General features: G+C 34.4%; 3 protein-coding genes across 9 annotated transcripts in view; 2 read left to right on the forward strand and 1 right to left on the reverse strand.

Annotated features, from left to right (window-relative positions):
• Nucleotides 1–4,405, reverse strand: part of LOC106071185 (U3 small nucleolar RNA-associated protein 15 homolog) — a 49,940-nt gene extending 45,535 nt beyond the window's left edge. The window contains exon 1 of the mRNA XM_013231232.2: nt 4,262–4,405. Coding sequence (XP_013086686.2) covers nt 4,262–4,354 — 93 coding nt within the window. The 5' untranslated portion in view covers nt 4,355–4,405. The remainder of the gene's footprint in view (nt 1–4,261) is intronic.
• Nucleotides 1–22,401, forward strand: part of LOC106074110 (28S ribosomal protein S11, mitochondrial-like) — a 320,632-nt gene that overhangs the window by 87,619 nt on the left and 210,612 nt on the right. The window lies entirely within an intron of this gene.
• The window catches only part of LOC106074155 (AT-rich interactive domain-containing protein 3A-like), a 107,152-nt gene continuing 89,354 nt past the window's right edge, over nt 4,604–22,401 (forward strand). For 2 of the 7 annotated variants that reach the window (XM_056028154.1, XM_056028159.1), the window contains exons 1-2: nt 4,604–4,812; nt 11,099–11,974. In XM_056028154.1, coding sequence (XP_055884129.1) covers nt 4,777–4,812; nt 11,099–11,974 — 912 coding nt within the window. In that variant the 5' untranslated portion in view covers nt 4,604–4,776. Of the gene's footprint in view, nt 4,813–4,836; nt 5,005–11,098; nt 11,975–22,401 lie in introns of those variants that run through there. The other 5 variants (XM_056028187.1, XM_056028165.1, XM_056028172.1 and 2 more) reach the window with 4 other exon arrangements.

Consider the following 22,401-nt stretch of genomic DNA (forward strand, 5'->3'; position numbering starts at 1 on the left):
AAAACTGCACACTATAGACAAAATATTGACTTTGCTAGCCATTGAAGAGGTTTTACAACCTGTTTTACACATTCCTACATCTGATATCATGATAAAAATTACTCTAAGCAACTATACAGATCAAAGGTGTAATGGTAGGTTGAGTTAGGACACTAAAAGGTTCATATTTAATTACTTTCAAATGACATACTTCTAAAAAAAAAAACTGGACTAGTTAACCTTCCTGATACTACAGCATTATTATTATCATATCTTCGTTTTGTTATAAATCAAGAAATCCATATAGAACTGCTCTTTGCCTGAAACTTTGATCAATTGCTCCTTCACACTGAAGTATGAGAGTTGTCAAAAGGCTTATCTTTGACATTATTTATTTATGATTTTTTTGGCTGCTAGCGATTCTATTGTTATGACTTTGCCATGCGCACCGCCATCCAAGATAGTGCAGAAAGAAGGTGCGCACTATCTGTGACTATACAAGTCGGATGTTGACATTAGGAGACTAACGATTTCCGCCCAAGTAGAGAGCCAATATGGAGATGTTGAAGTTACTTCAAAAAAAATGATTATGTACTGTCAAAGCTGCCCACCAAAAGACGTTTTTTTTTCCTTTAGTCAATTCTTGTAATACATATTAAATTTTATTTTGCTTCATTTTAATTTGAACTTCCTCAGTAAATATATATGGTCTAGAAATTAGTGAGAAAAACACATTTGAAATTGATGAATTTTCCAAAAAATGCAGGGTGTCTACTGAAAACTGAAAAACATGGTAAGGGGTCTACGAGACAAAAAAGTTTGGGAACCACTGCTGTAAGCTAAGCAGGAGGCTGTAAAATCAGACACACTGAAACCCAGATTTGGGGGGTATCCCAGAAAAGTGGAACCCATGCACTGTTTCACATTGACTAAAAACTTGACCTACAATTTTAAATGTTTAGAGAAATGAATAAGAAGGCATTCCAATATCTGCCAGTTCAAATGAAAAAAAACAGTGATAGTGATGTAGATCTACAGTTTAGATCATGCAGAGATCTAATTTAATCTCTAGTCTATGACAATGAGAATAATGAGTGTACGACATTTAGATCATCTATATAAAATATATTTAGATTTTTAGATCTATATTACATAAAATTATATATTATAAAAAAAAAATTTCAGTTTAAGAATTGTCTGAATTGAAGACAAGATTATATCAACATGCATTGGATTGAAGACTTGAGACCTAATATTATCCTCTATCTGATCTGATAGATTAGATCTAGCCACTGATTATGATTGATACAGATAGAAATTTTTTTTTTTAAATAGAATTTATATAGTACTACTTTCATGCTTATAAATAGCATGCTCAGAGTGCTATGGTCCAATCTCAATTGTGGACCAGTGGAGGGAGAGGGTATCTGGGAGAAGGTTTTCCATGCTGCCTTTGTTGTTAGGCACTCAGTAAACACAACTCTGCTTGAGTGTCGAAACCTCGAGCCCAGTTCATAGGTAGCCATGTTCAAGCGTACATACTACTTAGCTTTTAAGTCTCACCACTGCGCACTGAACCACAATTAGACTTTATACTCTAAACTCTAACTCTACTCAACTCTATGATTATAGTATGATCATCATCTATTACTATCATGACTTCACTTAGATTAGATTGATTAGATCCAGAAAAAGATTCACAAATCTAGATTAGAATTTAGATCTAATAATAGTAGATCATATTATATTGACTCTAGTTAGTAGTTAGTTTAGTAGATATATTAATTTAATAAGCAAATGATTATCAATTATCATGTAACTAGGTAATTCAATAAAAATTTCAAAATGATCACAATGCAATGAAACCTATTTGGTTAGATAGAGCTTGAGAAATGCTTTCCAATGATACCAATTTTATATTGCTGAGTTAATTGTGAGGGAAGTTATTAAATTTTTAGTGGCCAAAAAATTAGCCTTCTTTAGCCTTTGTAAAGCGAAAAAAAATCTGTGACCGAAACAACTGACAGTTGAACTTTAATTAACCGTATTATAAAAAGTCTTAAAGATATGGGGTTGAAACTTTACACTCTTTTTCATTAACCTGTATTCTGTTAAAACAAATTTAAAAAAATAATACCAAGCAATAAAATCTTTGAAAAAAGTGAATTAATACATAAAAAAGCCTTCGACAAAAAATAAAAATATATGTGATTTTGTCATCATATGAGCCCAAAAATTACAAATAAAACAAATTAGAGATCTGTAGTGTGTTTTATTTTGTTTAATTATAATTCTACTGTATTTAAATAGCTATTTATATGCATCAGATAGATAATTTTTATAAATTAAAAATGAAAATAGCACTGCTCAGAAAAATATTTGCTAAAATTTTATGACTATAAGTTTAATAAACTTCATAAAAAACAGTTTAAACCTTTTTGTAGAGCACTGGCAATTAATCATTTTAAAATGCCTGAATTTAAATGCTTTAAAATTAGATTGTAAATGAAAAATTTCTTGCATCGGACAATAAAATAAAAAAGAAACCTTGCGATTTATTTAGAAGTTATTATAAGATTTTTTACTTTAATTTTTGTGCAGTAATAGCTCATCATTTAAAAATGTAATGTACTCACTATTAATTTGCATGTATACTGATAGAAAAAAACAACACACAGAAAAAAATAATTAATTAATAGTTCGCAGAGCTAAAAATATGAAAAAAAAATTAATATTTAATATTATTATTTTAAAATATTTATTTTTACTTTAAAATGTCCACATTATAAAGTCATTATAATAAAAACACATTCCCTCTCCATAATCTAGCATTCAAACATTATAAAAGTTAATCAAAATGAAAAATTCCTAACTGTGCTTCTAAAAATAGGACGTGATAGATAGAAATTGACCATTTCCAGTAAATCACAGTGTTGGTTGTTACTAAAAATAGATTTTAACCATCAACTTTGAAAATTAATATATAAAGAGTGCGCCAAGCTACAAAGTTCAAACTTAGCACACAGATATATGTTAACATGCTAAATTCAATAGAATTAGTGAGATTTTTGTAACTATAAACACTTTTATTTTATTTAAAAAATAAAATTTTACCCTTCTTTGTCTTTGTTAATTTTAATATCAAATATCTTTAAAGTGCGCCAAGAGAATTTGATGAAATTTGAAATATACACATTTCATAATATATGATAAATTATTGTAGCAAACAGCATTGTAACTTTTATAGGAAAAAAGTTGTAAAAATGTCAACTTTCACATAAACTTTTAAGAAAAATTTAACAGATTGGCTTCAAAAGCTAATAAAAATGATCTCTGATATCTTATGTTAACAAAAAGTAATCACAATTAGTCCTGAAATCAAATACAATGTGCTAAAACTTTGATGAAAATGACCACCCTTAAAAAAAGGGTAAAATGTGCTGACACACTTTTCAGCCATTTTTTGGGAGGAAAAAAAATGGATCTAGGTCCTAGGTCAGTTTATCGAAGTACCTAAAGTCCTAAATGTAACAATCTTATTATAATGATCACTCTCACTGATCCTTATGGCGGCTTATGAAATGTATCATCATCATGAGTTTCAATCATCAATGACAATAAGTAACACACTTTACACACACTATCTTCTTTTTTGAGGTAACGTCTGTATAAGATAAGATATCTTGACTAAGTCGTCTAAGTCACAAAGTTGACTAAGTCGTCTAAGTCCTAAGACACTAGCAGCTAGCTAGTAAGTCTAAGTTATAACTATAAAATAGGATGGCTGCCTGGTCGTGCGGTTTGCGCGCTGGATTGTCGTTTGAATTTATCGATGGTCCAGGGTTCAAACCCTGCCCGCTCCCATCCCCCGTCGTCCTGCGGGAGGTTTGGACTAGGAAGTAAACTATCTTCAACTCTGAAGGAACATCCGAAACATGTAAAATATTTTGTAAAACATTTTTTTTTACAAATAATAAATATCTAGATCTAGAGCTAGCAGAATCTAGCTAGACTAATCTAGAGTCACTACTGACACTAGTACTAGTCTAGACTTAAGTCACTTAACTTGACTTAAGTAGACTGACTAGCACTAGATCTAGATCTACTATGATCTATTCTAGACTCTAGACTCAGATCTAAAATTAAAAATCTAATCATCTAGATTAGGTCTAGATCTAGATCTATATAATAAGACAATACGAATAAAAATCAAGAGTTTATCTAGATCCACTTTGAATGTTTCAACATATGCATTTATTGTGCAAGTATCTGTCGTGTATACCTCTAAATTTTTCCAATATGCCCCATCAGGTGTTAACTTTTCTTTTAAAACCTTAGGAACCAAAATGCTCGTTTTCTTAAAAGAGGACGCCATCTTGATAAATTATTTACCAGGCTCGAGATAAAAGTGTTCAGCACTAAATGCTTTATTTTCTTTTTAATTTTATATGAAAAAAAACATCGAGTAATTTCAAAACCAACAAACTTAAAAACAATCATATAGATTAATTTTTATGTTCAATTTGCATTTATTTATTTTAAGTAAACTGTGCAAAAAAAAAAAATACACTATTATTTGAATGTAAATCGAGTCTTGAGTAAATGAAAATAGGTCACGCGCCCTGCGCTGGGAAGTCACGACAGCCCACATAAATTAATTTCCTCGAATCATGGGGCTGCGGCGGATAACATTATTTGATAAAGAGTGCAACGAGATCGGCTGGAGTATCGGTCCGCCGTAAGCACCGCCTCTATTGTGAAGGAAGACGCCCAGTAGTTGGTTGGATTAGAATCGCAATGGATCAGGCCGTTAGCGGATCAGAAATGAATCTTGTGAGTAAAAAAAAAAAAGCGATGCCCATTATTTGGATTTAAACTTTGTGTGTTTGTTGCAGCCAAGGTTCAGGGGAAAGTTTTAATGTCTCATTAATGGAATATCGCAAGTATTGAGAGTGATTTGTGTAAAAGAGGAAAAAAAACAACACTATTTTCTTATTCAGACTAGGTTTAGGCCTACTCATTAGGGTTTGTGTCTTCAGAGATAGTTGTCTTATAATTTTTTACATTAATTTTATTTTATTTTAAAGATTTTGATCAATAACAAACAAAAAAAAAAAAACACTAGATATATTTCTTATTTTAAAGTACATTGTGCCTATTATGGATAAAGCAAATACACTTTTAAAGTTTTTTGACAAAAATCTCAATTAATTATTTTGTGTATCCTAATTAATCGTTTGTAGGGTACCTTGCTTGAGAGAGTATTGTAAATTTGTATATAGAAGAATAAACTAAGCCCTAAATGTATTTTATTGTAGGCTTAATTGTTTTTTAAGAGTAATTAAAGTTAGGCTACTATTGCATTGCTATAAAAGAGACTTAGTAGAAATATTTAATGAGATGCGAAAAAAATAAATAAACAGCGTGAATAATTTTTTCTCATCCCGGACCATATGATTAATTGTGAGTTGATAGTTCCGAAATAAATGTGTACAGCCTAGATTAAAATATGGTAAACATATATGTGGATAAAGAAATTTCCCCATTTATTTAGAGAATGCCGTTAGGTTTTAATTATTTAGAACAGTTTAACATCAATTAGGGCCTACCGTTGTAGTTGTTAATACAACTGTTGTCACGTTTTTTTTGTTTGTTTTTGTTTTTGCTATCACAAATATATTTGTTTATTTATCTAAACAAATTATACATTTTCGTTTTTTTTGTTTATATTGATAACTTATCTGTTTATTTCTACTAGCTTCATATTATTCTATTGCGTAAAAGAAATATAAAGTTGTTGTTTTGTGTGAAAGTCTAAACATTTTAGCCAAATTTCTGCATTTGCATACATTATTTTTAGCAAAGATATATATATATATATATATATATATATATATATGTCTCGAAAGGCAATGGATGCGCCCAAATAGCAAAGATAGAATCTCGATAAGAGGATTATTATTATAATTAATATTAATGTCTGTTTATCATTCAAATACGATAAAAGTTTTTAATGAATTACCTTTGTGTGTGTGTGTGTGTGTGAAATAGTAACGTTATGTTTTAACCACTGGAAGGTTTTCCTCCATTTAATTTAAAGAATTAATTACTAGGTCATCTACATGTAGGAGATATGTCCATTTTAATAAAACCATCTCAGAACTATATCAACACGACTGGACTTAGACAGTTGTTAAGCGTAACACTATCAACTTTAGCCATGGATGGAGAGGGTAAAACTTATTTTTCCTAAAATTATATTTTTTTGTTTGTTTGTTGTTTTTTAAATTAGTCGACTGGCTAATTGTTTTGTCCTAAGGCCCTTCGGTTCACGGACAAGTTTACATTTCGCATTATGGCAAAAGTTTTTGAGTCTTTGTTGGCTTACATTGAACTTTTGTTTTCGTACTAACATTCAGCTTACTAATGATATATGAACAACAAATATTGATCAGGTTAGATTACAGATCGTCAAATGATATAGAAACGAAAGTCTTATAATTGTCTCGTCTCTTGTGTTGAAATGGGAGTTGATTATATCATCCAATGAGAAGCTCTGTTTAATAAGGTTCAGATTCCATATCTTCTATAGCGACAATAAAATTTAATGTGGAAAGTCGAATAGAATATAGAGTCTATATAGAAAACGAAATATTGAGCTAATCTTATCTTATATCTTATAATCTTGTAATATAAGTGGACTTTGACCTGAATGGCATTTGAAAAACATGTTCTCGCCAGACATAATTGTGAAGTTAATGCTTTTTTTTAAAATATCAACAGCTTACGAAGCCGTAAAACTGGTGGAGAATATATGGAAGTTATCAGTATTATTTGTATAATGTCGAACACTCTAGCGAAAAGCAGCTGTATGTTAGTCGTTTAGATTTGCGTAGTTTTCCCAGTGTAAACAAATTAATTTATTTCAATGTATTTTTAAAAAAAGAGAAGGGATGGGTTGAAAAGAGGTGGTAAAATAAAATAAAAAAAAGAGAAGGGATGGGTTGAAAAGAGGTGGTAAAATAAAATAAAATAAAAACCGCACAGCGAGAGGAGATAGAAGGAGCAGTGACTTTATGGTAATATAATATGCCGTGTAATTACTGATCTTTCAGATAAAGATAATTGCCATTGACGAGATTTCTAAAGTATTTATTTATAGCGCTGGGTTTCATTCTGGCTTTAGTTACTCTGTCATTTACCAATGGGGCCTAAACTCATCTCGATGGTATCATGGGTCTTCGCGTTGTACTCCACTTCACCATAAGGTGTTATTAGTTTTGTGTAAAGCTCCACAATGATAAGGTCTAGGATAGACATTGTTTTCGTTTCATACCTGAATTGTTTTGTTTTGTGGTCCTGTTTTTTTTTTAATTCAAAGTTTTTAATCCTAATTACGGAGTAGATATATTTATAATAACCCTAGACTATATATTAATGCATAAATTTTGGAGTTGTATAATTTCTATTGAAATAGAGTTAGCTTGTACTGCTGCTGTTTAGATTAAAAAGAAAATTATAAGGTAGCTGTGAAGAGAATACAGATAATAAGCTAAAGGAAGAGAATAGTAATTATGTGTGTGGTCACTCTGGTGTTTTCTAGGCTTTATATTGTTCTAGACTGTTTCGGTAGTGATCTAGACTATTCTAGACTGAAGCTAATTCAATTATAGACTAAGATTCAGTAGTGTTCTAGACTGATTCAATAGTAATCTAGACTGATTCAATATTGATCTAGACTGATTCAATATTGATCGCGAGTAGACTAATTAAATAGTGATCGAGACGGATTCAATAGTGATCTAAATTGATTCAAAGTGATCTAGATCTAGACTGATTCATATACTGAGACGAAAGCGTGAATCTAAATCAAACATATTCGGGTCATTGAACGCCTAATACTACCTCAACATGTATTCCTAAGATACGTTAATGTTGGCTAGATGTATCTGATACAATACGATTGTATTGGTTGATTAAATTGCATGCTGTTAGCTTTAAATAAAGACCCGTGTACTCTTCTTTTTTAACATAGAACAGGTTTAATCCATGTTTACTCAAAATAATGTAGGGGCATAGAATGATTTCAAAGTAAATGTTCCTGATAATGACCTATTACCTCAACAGAGACTTCGACTCTTTTTGAAAAACAAAAACAAAAAAAAAACTCTAAAAACAAATAATAACCAGTAGTTCATAGTTTCATAGTACAGCGCAATGAGGTCCATTGCCAATCACATTCTCTTTAATGACATGAACAGATCATTGAGTTGTTTCAGTTTTGTCAATACATAGCCTACTTCCATATCATTGCTAATGATTCACGTTGGCATGTTCCACTTAAAGAACAAAGACGAACTATTAATTTTTGGAAACTGCAAGGGCGCATCCTCCAATTTGTTCCTCTCCATTTTTCCTATCACACTCTCTCTCTCTCTCTCTCTCTCTCTCTAATCCACTGTTCTTGAATGAATGAAGAAAAGCAATTCTTACTCTGTGAACTGAGCTCCTGTACTTGGTGCCTCTATATCTGCCGCGACCATCTTTCACTTCATAGGCGATCTCCATCTGGCCATTCTCTCTGGAAATACTTTCAATTACTTTGGATTTCTTTTCTTGTTTCCACTGCCATAGAGATTTCAGTGATGGCTTTGTAACTACAGCTTTGAGATAAAATGTCTACAATATTACCATCTAATAAGTACACATTAGGAAATTTCTCATCACGAGTTCTGATAGAGATTCTCATGAAATAGCAAGTTTTTGTTTTGTTTTTTTTGGGTGTGTGTTTGGTCTAAGGGATAAATAACTAGTGATAAACTCTAATTTTTTTATACCAAGTAATAATTTTTGTTCACATGTTTAGCACTGTAGAATCAAATTAAAAATCAAATTTAAACAAAGAGCAGATTATTGTGAATAGCATTTAGTATGAAAAAAACTCAACATTAGACAAAAATTACTATATATAGTTTATCATGTCATGTCACCATTCATTCCTTTCATGCGAGGTTTAGGAGAATTTATTTAAATATTCAAATGGGTTTGTTAAATTGTTTTAACTCGATTAGAGGCTCATTTACAGCTGATATTGCATTACTATTTATCAACTGTATAATATTGTCCATAAGATATAACTAATGGAATGTTTGGTATGTATTAATATTACTACTGATGAAGACATATTGTATTTCAACTGTTTATTGAAGGCACAATTACTGGTTATAGATAAGGAATATTGCCCATTGACTTAACAGTGAAGTTCCAATTACGATTTATATCGACTGTACATAGCCATTGTTACTAGGTATATCGATTGTGCATTGTATTGCAAGGCGTAACTGAGTGGTGATAAGTGTTATTTTAGTACACGCAACGATATATATTATATAGTATATGAAATAACAGCTGATACACCAAATGGACGTCGCTAAGGCTAAAATTCAATGGCATGTCAGTAATCTTGTTAATCGCGAGATTCCGCGGGTCTCTAATTGATGGATTGTATTCCTTACACAAGGACTTCTACCTAGTCATAATCGAAAAGTGAACATTAGAAAGACTTTTAAAATATTTTTTTCTTGAATTTGTATCTCTATCTTCTTCATTTTTTTTTTCAATGTATGTGAAAAAGTGTTTATTTCTATCAGCACACACACACACACAATCTCTCGGCTCATACACTTCGCTTTACATGGCTTAGCCCACCCTTGGATACGCCCCTGATCGTTAGAGAACTTGAATATCAGGTGCAATGGAAAGTGAGAAATGAGCCAAGAGATAGAACAAAAAAAAAAACAAGATGAGTCAGAGAAAACGTGTTTGAGAAAGTGACAGACAAACAGACAGACATGGCGACACACTCACACAGATAGATAGACATGCACTGGCCAAACGAGAGACAGAAGGAAAAAAAAAAGGTCGATAGAGGAAGAGGGGGGGGGGAGGGGCAGAAGGAGAGTCACAGAAACAATTAAAAAATACTTTGGCCACGATGTGAAGTAAGAGATATATAAAACCGCAACAGAAAACAATCTTTTCCAAACCAAAGCTTTATACAAGACGTCGTTGCTTTCACCCACACACAGAGTCCCAGATCTGCAGGTGAAGCACTCCATTGAGCTGTGCATCTGAAGAAAGTTTTCCATCCACCGGGACACCGATACAATCAGGGAAATTCATTTTTTTTTTGTTTCATCTATAATTTCCTTCTTAGTTTTTATCAATTACCGACCGCCTGGACTCAGCGCTCAGTCTGCAGGTTTGGAGCATGGGAAATAATTAGTTTTAAAATAAGAACATTTTGATATTCCCAGAAGTTCCACAAACATTTTTTTTTTATTGACTAAGGGAAAAAATGAAAAAGAGGAGTAAGAAGAAAGGGAGTGGGGGGGGGGGGGGAAAGGAACAAACAAAAATTAAATAAAATAAGATGGGGGAGTGTGATCACATCTTTACACTCTTTGTCGTTAAATAATCTTTTATCTATTTATATACAGGACTTTCATTAATACTAAATGTGTACATCCGGTTATCTAGCTGGTCTTAGACCCCACCTTCCTATAACATGATGCAGACATGGAACTTTTGTTTTCTGTACAATCCTCTATCCTCACTCCCTTGACATTAGGTAACTGGGTAAAGTCTAGTGGTTTGTTCAGCCATTCGAAAATAACTTTAAACAAATATTCGTTGAAGAGCACTGATTATGTCATTTTAATTCAAGACAATAATAATAACATGAGTGCGGAGGATACAAGCTCCCCCCCCCCCCACCTCCAGTACTGTAACTAGCATTTATGAAGGTGTTTTGTTCAAAATTCATCTATTTTGAAACGTCCATGAAAATGTTCAGGCAAATTTGAGCAAAATATATATTTTTCTAATGTTTATATTTCTAAGGTCTCTCTTTTACAATAATGAATACAAATTCCAAAACAAACCAATAATAATATTAATTGTTGTTTTAAAATATAAGTTTAATTTTTATAAGATGTATTATTTTTTTAATAAAATATTTATAAACTAAATATTATTTTACAATTATAATTAATGTACAAAAAAGCCCATGTCTCGTTCATAATATTAAAATATTGTAATATTGTTTGTTTTTTTCCAGACCAACGGCGTTAACATGGAATCGGATCCCGAGTCGGACACTTTCAGTGAAAGCGGAGAAGTCTCAGACCTGAACGCGGACAAGCTGGACCCCACTGAGAGGGTTCTATACGAGAAGTTAAAACAGCAGGAGCGGGAAGAGCGGGAAGAGATTGAGAGGGAGCTCAAAGAGCACGAGGAGGCCATCGCCATGCACAGCAACCACCTGAGGGCGCGCGAGAAGGAGATGCATCTAGTTCAGGAGCGCATGCAGCAGCGATCCGAGAGGGAGCTCGATCTCAGCCGACCCAGCTCCAACAAATCCCTGTCGAACAGCAACGGCAGCGTGAACGGCGGGGACTCGTCTAACAACAACGGCTCCAGCAGCCACGCCGGGAACAAGCCCAACAGCAACAATAACAGTAACAACAATAACAACCTCAAAAACAGTCTGCCCTGCGGTAACAATATATCTAACATTCACAAGAGCTTCAGCAACGGTGGTAGCGGTGTGGGGATGCTGAAAAACAGTTGCGATAACACATTGGATATGAGCAAATTTCTGACTGAGGACTTTAGGGCTCACCTACACAACAGTGCGAACCTGTTGTCAACATTCCCATTGGGGCACCCTCTAGCACATGCCCATTTGGCTCTGGGCGGGCATCTGTTGGGCAGAGAGATGAAAGGTTTGGAAATGGTCAACCCGTTTCACCCCATTCTGCCCAACCACAGCGCTTTTCCGAGTCCGCCCTCACCCTCGGAGCGATATCCGCCCAGCTCAACCACACCGATTTCTCCCACGGGGAGCCTTCGACCTTCCCCTTCACCAGACGACCCCAATGGAGAGAATCGATCCCACAACTGGACGTTTGAGGAACAATTCAAACAGGTACAGGTACAGAACCCTTTTTTCTTTCTTTTTTAATTTTTTTTTTTAGTTGTAAGATTGAAACTAAAGTTTCTTAAGTATGAAAGACTGACTTACTACTCCCCCCTCCCCCCCCCCCGGCTACGCCCATGCTGACATATATATATATATCACTATATTGCATTAAAAGTTGTTTTTTTTTTTTAACAAATGTCATTAATTTTTTTCTATACTGACTGCAACAGTTAATTATTTTCTGACAATTACTCGCTGGACGCCACTATATTTTTCCCGTCATCTAAAAGTCAGACCGTAATCATGACAATTTGTGATTGTTTTTTTTTTTTTTTATAGTTAAACAAGCACATCTATATTTTTTTAATCAGCAAAGTCTTGTTGTAATATTTGTTGAAATTCAAGCCTCTAGTTACTTTTATAACACTCCAGTTCAACTGAAATAAAAAAAATTAAAACGAGAGGAGGTGTTTCTAAGCTTATATGAAATACAACTAAAGTGGCAGCTTTTTTATTTTTTATTTTAGTACTATTTCTTTCTTTCGTTTTTGATGAGGTATAGTTGTCAGTGGAGGGAGAGGGAAATAAAAAAAAAAAGTATGTTAAGAAAATGAAATTGATAGTCAGTACTTCCATGATTAAAAGAACCAAAGCTTGGGTAATGTGAGCCCCAGCGCATGGACGGCAATCTAATCTAACGTGAGTCAAGACAACAAAACACTCTGATTTCCATACAGCTGTAGGGTGATAATAGTACTATGTGCTGGCTTGGGAGAGATGGGCATGGGGGGGGGGGGGGGGGGGAGGACGGCTCATGTCATGATTAGACACTGTGCAATTTTTCTGCAATTCAAAAAAAAAAAAAAAAGTTAAGTTCGGGGCATTATAATTATTGGACATGACTGTACAGAGGTTAGAGCTATTAGGAGTAAGGTTGTAGAGATATTGCTACGCGGTTGTTGCTTGACTGAGAATAGGGAAAACTGGATATCGCTTCAGCTATATCATTCACACAAGTTTTTATCACTGATATATCATTCATATAAAATTATTTATCATATATTTATCACTCATCACTCATATTAATATTTTATTCATCACTATGGTACGAAGGGGCCCAATCCCCCCCGAATACATTACCAATAGGGACACGCTGGAGGCCTCAATAAGAAAAAAAACAACGAACCACATTTTTGACTACTTCTTTCAATGTATTAAATTCACATCATCTTGTACTAGTTCTAACATATTATTGAATGGCGCTAAAACTTGTAAAAAGCAATACCAGCACTGGAATATTTCCTATATTTTTTTGTAAGTGTAGCGATTACATACAGGATGACTTGATTTAGTTTTTCTTACATTCAAACAACGGGAGGCGGACACACCATCACATTCTTCAACTCTGGGCCACTGGTACCTTCTTATGCAATGGCGGCCTTAGGCATAGGCAAACTAGTCAGCAGCCTAGGGCGGCGTAGGGCCTCCAATTCGTGGCGACGTCGAAAAGGACTAAAAAGAAAATTTAGTGAGAAATTGCAAACTTGGATTAGATCTAACAAAAAAAATGTTGATAGCAATGACACTATGTGAACTATTCAAACTCCTATCTCTGCCTTGGAAATTGCAATATAGGAGTTTAAGTTATTTGTCGATTCAGATCTAGACTAGCAGGTGTTTAATCGATGGCGTCATTTGTTTTTCGCTGTTGTTTTTTTTTTTTACTTCATTTGGGGCCACCAAAATAACTTCGCCTTGGGCCTCCAAGTATGCAAGGCCGGCCCTAGCTATGCTACTGTATATTACCCATACAAAAACCTCATATGTTATTCATCGCTGATATCAGTTCAAAAAATCACTCTGTTATTTTACTCTTCACTTATATATTAATCATGTAATTAATTCTTTATCACTCTTACACACCAATCTTATTGCTGATATGTATCAGACATATTAAATCGCTTAATCTGCTAGTCTAACTATCTATATACTGTAAAGGAGAAACAATTGTAGTGAAAAATCAGTACAATTGATTAGATATAATTCTATTGTAACAAATTATCAACTCACATGAGTCAAGTCTATTCAATATTTGTTTATTTTACTCGTACACTCTTAAGAATGGGTGAAATGACATTGCAAAACAAAACAAAAAATCTGCACTTATCACTATTGTATACTGCAGCAATGTCTAAGCAGCTACAGTTTTACTATGCACTTATTGAGACATGCTGAAATCTACGTAGCCTACATTGCTTTTTCTACAGTCAAAGGACATTCTCAGCTCAAAAAAAAAGATTGTTTTCTTAATCCTAGTTTTAAACGAAATTCCTGAGAATGTATAAGGTTCATATAGAAAATGAAGAGGTCAAACTTACTTTAAATAATAACTTCACATATTTTATACTGCAAATACTTTTAATTTATCTACAGTTAAATACAAATGTTTTGCTTACAGTCTTATAGTGCACAACTACATTGAAAGTCATCTAATGATGTGATTTATTTGACCCTAGTATTTAAATGGAGACAATTACATCCAAAATATGTTCAACATTAGTGACTTAACTCACTTTCAATACGATAAAGCTCACATGTTAAATCTCCGTAACAATATACTTTGTCAAACAACATCTTATTATATCATACTTATAATCCTGTCATCTTAAATTATGCTTATTTATAATCCTGTCAGCTTAAATTATGATCATTATCATGCACTCTTATATTATGCTTGTTATCCTGTCTTCTTATATCACGCTTGCACAACATTATTTCATTGGACTGATCATTTGTGTGTGTGTGTGTGTGTGTGCGTGCGTGTGTATGTGTGTGTGTTATTAGATTGGCTAATTTAATGCCATCAAATTAGTCATTTTGTTATAAACAAATTTTCATTTTCAAAATTACTAATAAAATGTAAATGATCATAGCCAACAAATATTCAAAATGCCACTATCGATTTTTTAATTCCGACTTTATGTCACATGACCATATTATTTATACAGAAAGTAGAATTACTTTTTCAAAGCCTACTATCAGCTTACACTTTTTGTATTGATATTAATAAATCATAGACCAACCACTAGTTTCATAAAATAGGAATAGTTTGTTTTTGTTTAAATATATGACTTCGTCCTACACTTCATCTGGTAGAATAAACTTGGGCTCTATTTGGGAGAGAAGTTTGATCTTCGTGCATTCAAATCCTTGTTCGTGTTGCATCTACGCTTCAATTTCAGAACATTAGGAACAGGGGGAGCAAATGTTCCCGACTAGAGTCCAATATTTGCCATTTCTAAGTCTTATGGGAGCGTCTTCAAATCACTGGTTGGCGTGAAAGTCGCTTGCACAGGACGAAATAATTTGTCATTCAACACCGAGTGTGCTCTTGGCCATCTTCTTTCTTCTCCTGTGATGATTGAGACAATCACTTCTGGGACAATCGTTTCAATGATCTCTACCTAGTCTAAACGTATCAATCTTGATTGAAATTGGGCTATTACTTTTGTTTCAGGCCAGGAGTAATTTCACCATAACTATATCAGAAAAGAACTAAAAAAAACCATTTGCAAGTAAATCTATACAAATATTCTACACAGTTATCCTGATATTCCACCAAAAAGTAGACCTTCTTATGAGCGAGATTACATTGTTAGCTTTAAAAAGTCGGTACTAATTGGATCACACATAGATCGGTACGAACTCTGTGTAGAGTTCAAATTCGTGTCACATGACCAGTTTTCAAACAAACAAACAAACAAACAAACAAACACAGGTTTGTCAAAAGTGTCAAAGCTATTCTCTCACGAACTCATTATTTTAAATGCTGAATTATTTTTGTGTTTATTGTACTTGTCTGCCCCTGGTTTACTGACCACATCGACGTCATGGTCAAAGTATCATTTTATAAGTCTTAAGGCGAGATTCCCATTAAGGGTGGATAACTAAAATACATAGCTCGATTTTTTTTGGTGTATTCTGTGTACAAAATATCATAAGTGTTGATAAGTTATGTATTTCAAGTTTTTGTACACTCTTTATCAATATAATTAAATGTCTAAGCTCTTTCTCATGTAGCACAAAATGGTTTTCATTATTTTAGTTGGCAACAGTGATCTTACAATATGACGTCTTGGCATTGTTGAGTATTTTATTTCATTCCAAAGTTCTCCCAGTTTTCCAAGTTTGATCTTATTGCGTTTTTCTTTAGGTTACCTTCTATTGCCTCAACATGTCTCCATATCGCTTTCTTTTCATTTATCACAACTTATTTTGTTGCTTAAAGAATGTAAGTCGGATATTAAAAATCTATTTGTCAACAAAGAACAGATTATTATGATTAAATTAAACATGTAAGTCCACAATTGACTGCTTAATATTCTGCTATTATCAACTCTCGAGTGCACACATACTCAGGGGTTTTGGAACTGCTAGTGTATGTTATCTGTGCCCTGGAGGGCAAGCGGGGCTACAGCCTAGGAGACTTTACAAGAAAGGGGCCTTCACAAAAGAGATAAAAAATATATCCTAATTTCGACGGGTCAGAAACTTTAAATTTTTTTTTGTTTCTAAGATTTGTTTTGGCATTTTTACTGCTGACCTATAAGTCGTAATGAAGAAGTGTACACTTGTAGCATGCTCGGAATAAGTCAATACAGCTAAGGATTTACGACTGTTAGTCTACCAAGGGCCTTACCTTCCACAAAGTCAAAAATATACACTTTTTTAAAAACTAAAATATACAAATTAAATATTTTTTAAAGAACTCTCTTTCTTCTAACTTAGAGCCTGCTGTTAGATACAAGTAGTTTCATTTAGAAGTGGATCTTTAGTAAAACTTTCTAAACATTGTAGCGACCTCCACAGAAATCCTGCCCGGGGCCTCCACATACCTAAATCCGGCCCTACCTATGCCAAACTGAGGTTCGGTTGCTAATTAGCTACCTGAGAATCGCCTTATTGGTCGCTGGAATATATTGCGCTATCAAATTTTATCGTATTTTTTAAATACTAATTTTATATAAACCAAAGATATTATTACTGTAAAAAAAATCATTAGTTCAAGTTAACAAAGATTAATGTTGTCTAGGTTCTTTATTGATTTTAATATCCTAATATGATTTGAAACTAGATATAAAGAAAGTTTGTGTTCAACACATACTCGTGGGCGGCCCCAGCAGGTCAGTTGTAGGCCCTACTAACATATTGCGTCGTACGCGTACAAAAGTTTTCATGAAATGTAGTTGCCGATCAACAATAACTGCCTATTAAAGCTTGTAAGAAAGATGTTGATATCTATGTGCAACTTAGATTTGAATACAAAAGTGCCCGATTTTGGAAGATCATAAGTGGTCTGAGTCTCTGATGCTAGCTGATGCTATTTAAAAGGCTTTTCACATTTTGTATTAGGTCTACATTTTATTTGACAAATATATGGACTTAATATACAACATAAGTTAAAACGTTTTGATTTGTTTCATATTATCTCTGGCGCCTCACTAAACAATGGTGTAACTCTTGCAGACGTTTAACTGTTGTTTCTAGCATGAACTTTGTGTTTCAAGAAAAACATTTTGAATATTAATGTTGATCGCAAAAGTTTATCTTCAGAAGACTGAATGTAGCCTTTGTACCTAGATAAGATACAGTCAGTGGTGAAATCTGATTTCCATTAGCCTTTTAGATTTTGAGATCTAAGTGTGACACCAGACAACGCAAAACCAAAAGAGGCTTCTCCATATAAAGGCCGCAAAAAAAAAATCGCCATTCCAAATGACCCACCACCACCACCAGGTCATTGCCTAATAGAAAGAAATTTATAGGACTTAATTAAAATACTCAGACACAAAGATAAAGAAACATTTCCTCTTCCATATTCAAGGACAAAAACGTACAAGTGTTCCATCTTCCCTAGTGTCATTAGACGACCATTGAATGGGTTGCCTGAGTCAGCTAGGAAAACAAACAACTTAGTAGACTTTTAGTCACTGATTAACATGCATGACTAGACAGACACATGAAACGCGTAGGACTTTTACTTTCTCCTCTATCCCAAATCTTCTCGATTATTTATAATAATTATAAACTCTTTGTGCACCCGAAGCACAAGACATTGGCGATATAATCAGTCCTCTGGAGATATTCGTGATTAACGCCAACAATCAACTTGAATTTGTTAAGAGTTTTGATACGACAAAAGCATCACATGTGTGTTTGGCAGTGCGCCATGCAGAGGCTCGATAGCTCTAAAGCTATAGAGAGGATACATAATCAATGCATCTGATGCATATCTAACTCCACGTGCCCAAACCTAAGGACCGTGGGCTGGCATCATCTGATTAACAGTGTCGAACTATTCATTATCTCCACCTAGGAAATTCCGAATTAGTTTTATGTTTTCTCATTTAAAAAATAAAGTTAAAGGACTATTAGTTACTAGATGAAATACAAGATATTGCAGCATTGTCTAGAGCTGTTCATATTTTAATTGTCTTTGGTAACTGATCACACGGTGAAGTAGGTAGAATGGGGTTTTGAATGGAACAAGAACAAGCACTCGAGTTCTTTATCTTTGGACTAGTAAAGTTAGCTGCTCTTTCTTTACTCGTGTCTTTAGACGCAATGAATAGATCAACAGACACAGATATCTAAATCTAGCATAATAGTTTGGACCTGTGCATTATGAAGCGAAAAGAAGGTGTGATAGGTATACACAATTGGAATTGAAAGGCATATATCTTTGTAACTTTTAAGTTACAAGATTGAGGAGGGTGAACCTTTGGGGTTTAGATAATGGTGAGCTGTTAATGTCATGCATTGATATTAATTGAATGGCTTTGTCTTTTTCTAAGCATTCGGCTGTTTAAACGGCATGTGGCTACGCCTACACACTAAATTAGAGAGTCATAGATCATTATTAATTTTGTATAGACTATATATACATATATCGCAGTATACAGCAGTAACGTCAGTCACCCCCAGAGGCTTTAAATTACACATTAATTGGTAACAGGCCGTGTGTCGTGATGTCAACTTTCATAACGTGCATTATTTATTCAAACTTGTCACATCGGTTGTTCCCATACGATACCCGCCCCTGACCGTAGCCTAACCCTCACATGGACATGCCCCTTGTCCACTTTTCTCCACACCCTTGGGAGCCGTCCGCCCTGTTGTATCGATCTGCCTGGGTCAAATGTATTATGTAGCCGATACAGAACTGGCGAACTGTCCAGTCAAAATCTTTCAACAGTAATAGTGTGTTTAAACTAGGATGGTAGTGTGTTGACGTCTTTATAATTAGACTATGTCTGCATCCTTATGGTGTAAGTGTGTTGACGTCCTTATGATGGAAGTGTGTTGACGTCTTATCTTATGTTATCTTATCTTACAGACGTTAGTTTAAAAAAAAAGATGACTACGTCTTTATGAAGTTAGTGTGTTGACGTCCTTATGATGGAAGTATGTTGACGTCTTTATAATGAGACTGTGTCTGCATCCTTATGATGATAGCGTGTTGACGTCTCTATGATGTTAGCGTGTGTACGTCTCAGAAACAAAATGTCTCCCATTACCAAGACAAGAAGTTGCTGTTACGTTGTGACTCTATAGACTTGACGTGTTTTAATCGGTTTCATGTTAGTTCAAGTCCACTAAAGAACCTTATTTACTGAACTAGCTACATCACACATCTTTTAATGTTTTATTTTAAATTCACAAATAACCCTCAAAGACTTTCTTTTATAAATTACATATTCACTGAGTTTTAATACACATACTTTTTTCAGATTATTTTATATATACTTGTATGGCACCTTAGTTCAATTTCAATTAGACTGGAGAGTCCTAATCAGATCATAAATATTTTAAAATGGATTGTTTTTCCGAGCCATTCTTCATGGTCAATAATCGTGACATGAATTATAAAAGTCGAGACGGACACGCCGCACAAAAGTTGGGAGTACATCTGATTTTTTTTTGTGGACAGGACTGCATTTTAGAACATCTCTTTTTCCGCATGAATGAGCACATTTTTTTTCTTTTCGTATCATTTGATCTCATGTCTCTTCCAGGCAACCATTGAGCTTCTAGTTCACTGGAAGCTCATTCAATCAAATCTAGGGTTCAATTATTCAGTGCCACACTTAAAAGCAAAGAAATGAAACAATGGATATAATTAACGACAATTATTAGATGATTGATGTGAAGCTAGTGCTTTATGCATAGCGTAATAGGGAAGAAATGAAACCTTTCAAGTTTAATATCAAACCTGTTACCAGTCTGATGAGTGAAGTTTTGTCCTGTATTATTCAGTACGCTACGACAAATAGTACGTTCTGTAAGAGATGTCTAGAAAGACAGGAGAGTTTGTTAGAGAGTACATTAATCTTCCCCCACTTCATGCTTGTATCCTGTACTTAGACCTTTGTTCTCTAATCTACTATAGATACATGTGTTCTACTCTTCATTATTATATGTACTACTTGATTCATCATCTGGACTTAGAAGAACTCGTATTGATTTTTGTTTTAATTGCATTGAATAAACAAGGCCATCAAGTTTCCCTATCACTATCCTATTACTTTATCTGTAGTTTTATTCATTTTGATTTGAATTAAAAAAAACAACAACAACAATATTTGAGCGCGTGATTTCCAGAGTTCTGTCGTCTGCTAGATTAAAAGATATAAAACACCGATATCTAGTGTTCAAAGTGTTGTATTTGTCCCGTTCTCTCTCTCTCTCTCACTCTCTCTCACTCTCTCTCTCTCACTCTCTCAGTTCTCTCTCTGTTCTCTTTCCCTCTCCCTCTCTCTCATCTTATTGGAAATCCTATCTAAAATTCTCTATTATGTGTAAAACAAGTAACTTGCTTGTCAAATATTATTTGTATTGAAACAAATGTATTATATGTCGATGAATGTAGCCATGCGCATTTAATGGTGCCATGTAGCTTTATGAAAACATTTGGACATAACTTTACTTTCGCTGTTCTCATGGCCCACTCTGCCACAGAGGCAAGTACGCTTCACTCGAGATGCCCAAAGGACCTTAAAGTCACGAGGAGACATTTGCCTTTATTGGATGTAAATGTATGCATTCTTCCTTGTATAAGGCATTACCTTCCAGTTGGAAGATTATTTTAAGAGAGTCCAGTTAGTCACGTGATTGACCCAGCATTGACCTACAAATTATTTTGGGGTCGATATAAGTTCTCTTTTTGTCGTCTGCACCTGTCTTTGTCAGACGTTTTTCTGTGGGTAAAAAAATGTACATGCTACTATTTTCTCTCTTGGAAGCTAGTTGCTTCAACTTACGACAGAGCTCCTACTGTCTCCTGGAAGCTAGTTGCTTCAACTTACGACAGAGCTCCTACCGTCTCTTGGAAGCTAGTTGCTTCAACTTACGACAGAGCTCCTACCGTCTCTTGGAAGCTAGTTGCTTCAACTTACGACAGAGCTCCTACCGTCTCTTGGAAGCTAGTTGCTTCAACTTACGACAGAGCTACTACCGTCTCTTGGAAGCTAGTTGCTTCAACTTACGACAGAGCTCCTACTGTCTCTTGGAAGCTAGTTGCTTCGAGATACGACAGAGCTGGCCTGTAACTCAACCGTATTTAACCCAATAGACTAGTTAGATTAACCGCCTCTGACTACCACCCAGCCGCCCCAGCCAGTCCCTTTAAACGCATCGACATTGACATGGCAATGAATATGAAAACACTTTTTTTTCCATTCTTCATGACCCACTAGAAACGTCGCGCTATCTTGCGGTTTACTTTTGTGCAAGTATTTTCTGTTCGCTGCTATTCTTACTTTTTTGTTTGCGTATGACCACTCCTTGAAGTGTCTTATTGGCATTAATGCTTCTTTAGGGTATGCGACTTGCTTCCTTTAACTGTGCCCTCTCCAAACCCACCGTCTCTTTCTGAAGTCTTTCACTGATGGATTATTGTAGCTATTTCTTTGCAGAGTTTGACATTGGGGTCAGCTTGCATGGGGGCAGAGGTTGATAAATGTCTGTATTTTTCTCATGGTTTTCATAGTCCTTCAAATCTCTGCTTCAATGAGCTAGACCGACTTTACAATGTGACTTAATGCGGAGGGGAGAGTTGAGATTTCATCCCACACTTAACATTTATCTCACTTTTTTGTTCTCTCTGAAACATGTCTTAACTAGTTGTTTAGTTTAAACCGTCCAGCAGGTTCTATGAAAAAGGCATTTGACAATACTCGGAGTATTATTGTCGCGATGCTTGACTTCCTACAGATGTACTCCATCTGTGCCTGACGTACGCGCGTCTCTCCCCACCCCTTCCGGTTTCAGTTTTTCTCGTCGACTAAGTTTCTCATAATTGATAGTTTATCGGCAAGACATAACCCCCCGCTGTTGAACAGTTGAAAAGTACGGCCAGACATGAAACTAAAAAATGACTG

Source organism: Biomphalaria glabrata, chromosome 1, assembly GCF_947242115.1.
Source record: "Biomphalaria glabrata chromosome 1, xgBioGlab47.1, whole genome shotgun sequence".
Taxonomy (NCBI): domain Eukaryota; kingdom Metazoa; phylum Mollusca; class Gastropoda; family Planorbidae; genus Biomphalaria; species Biomphalaria glabrata.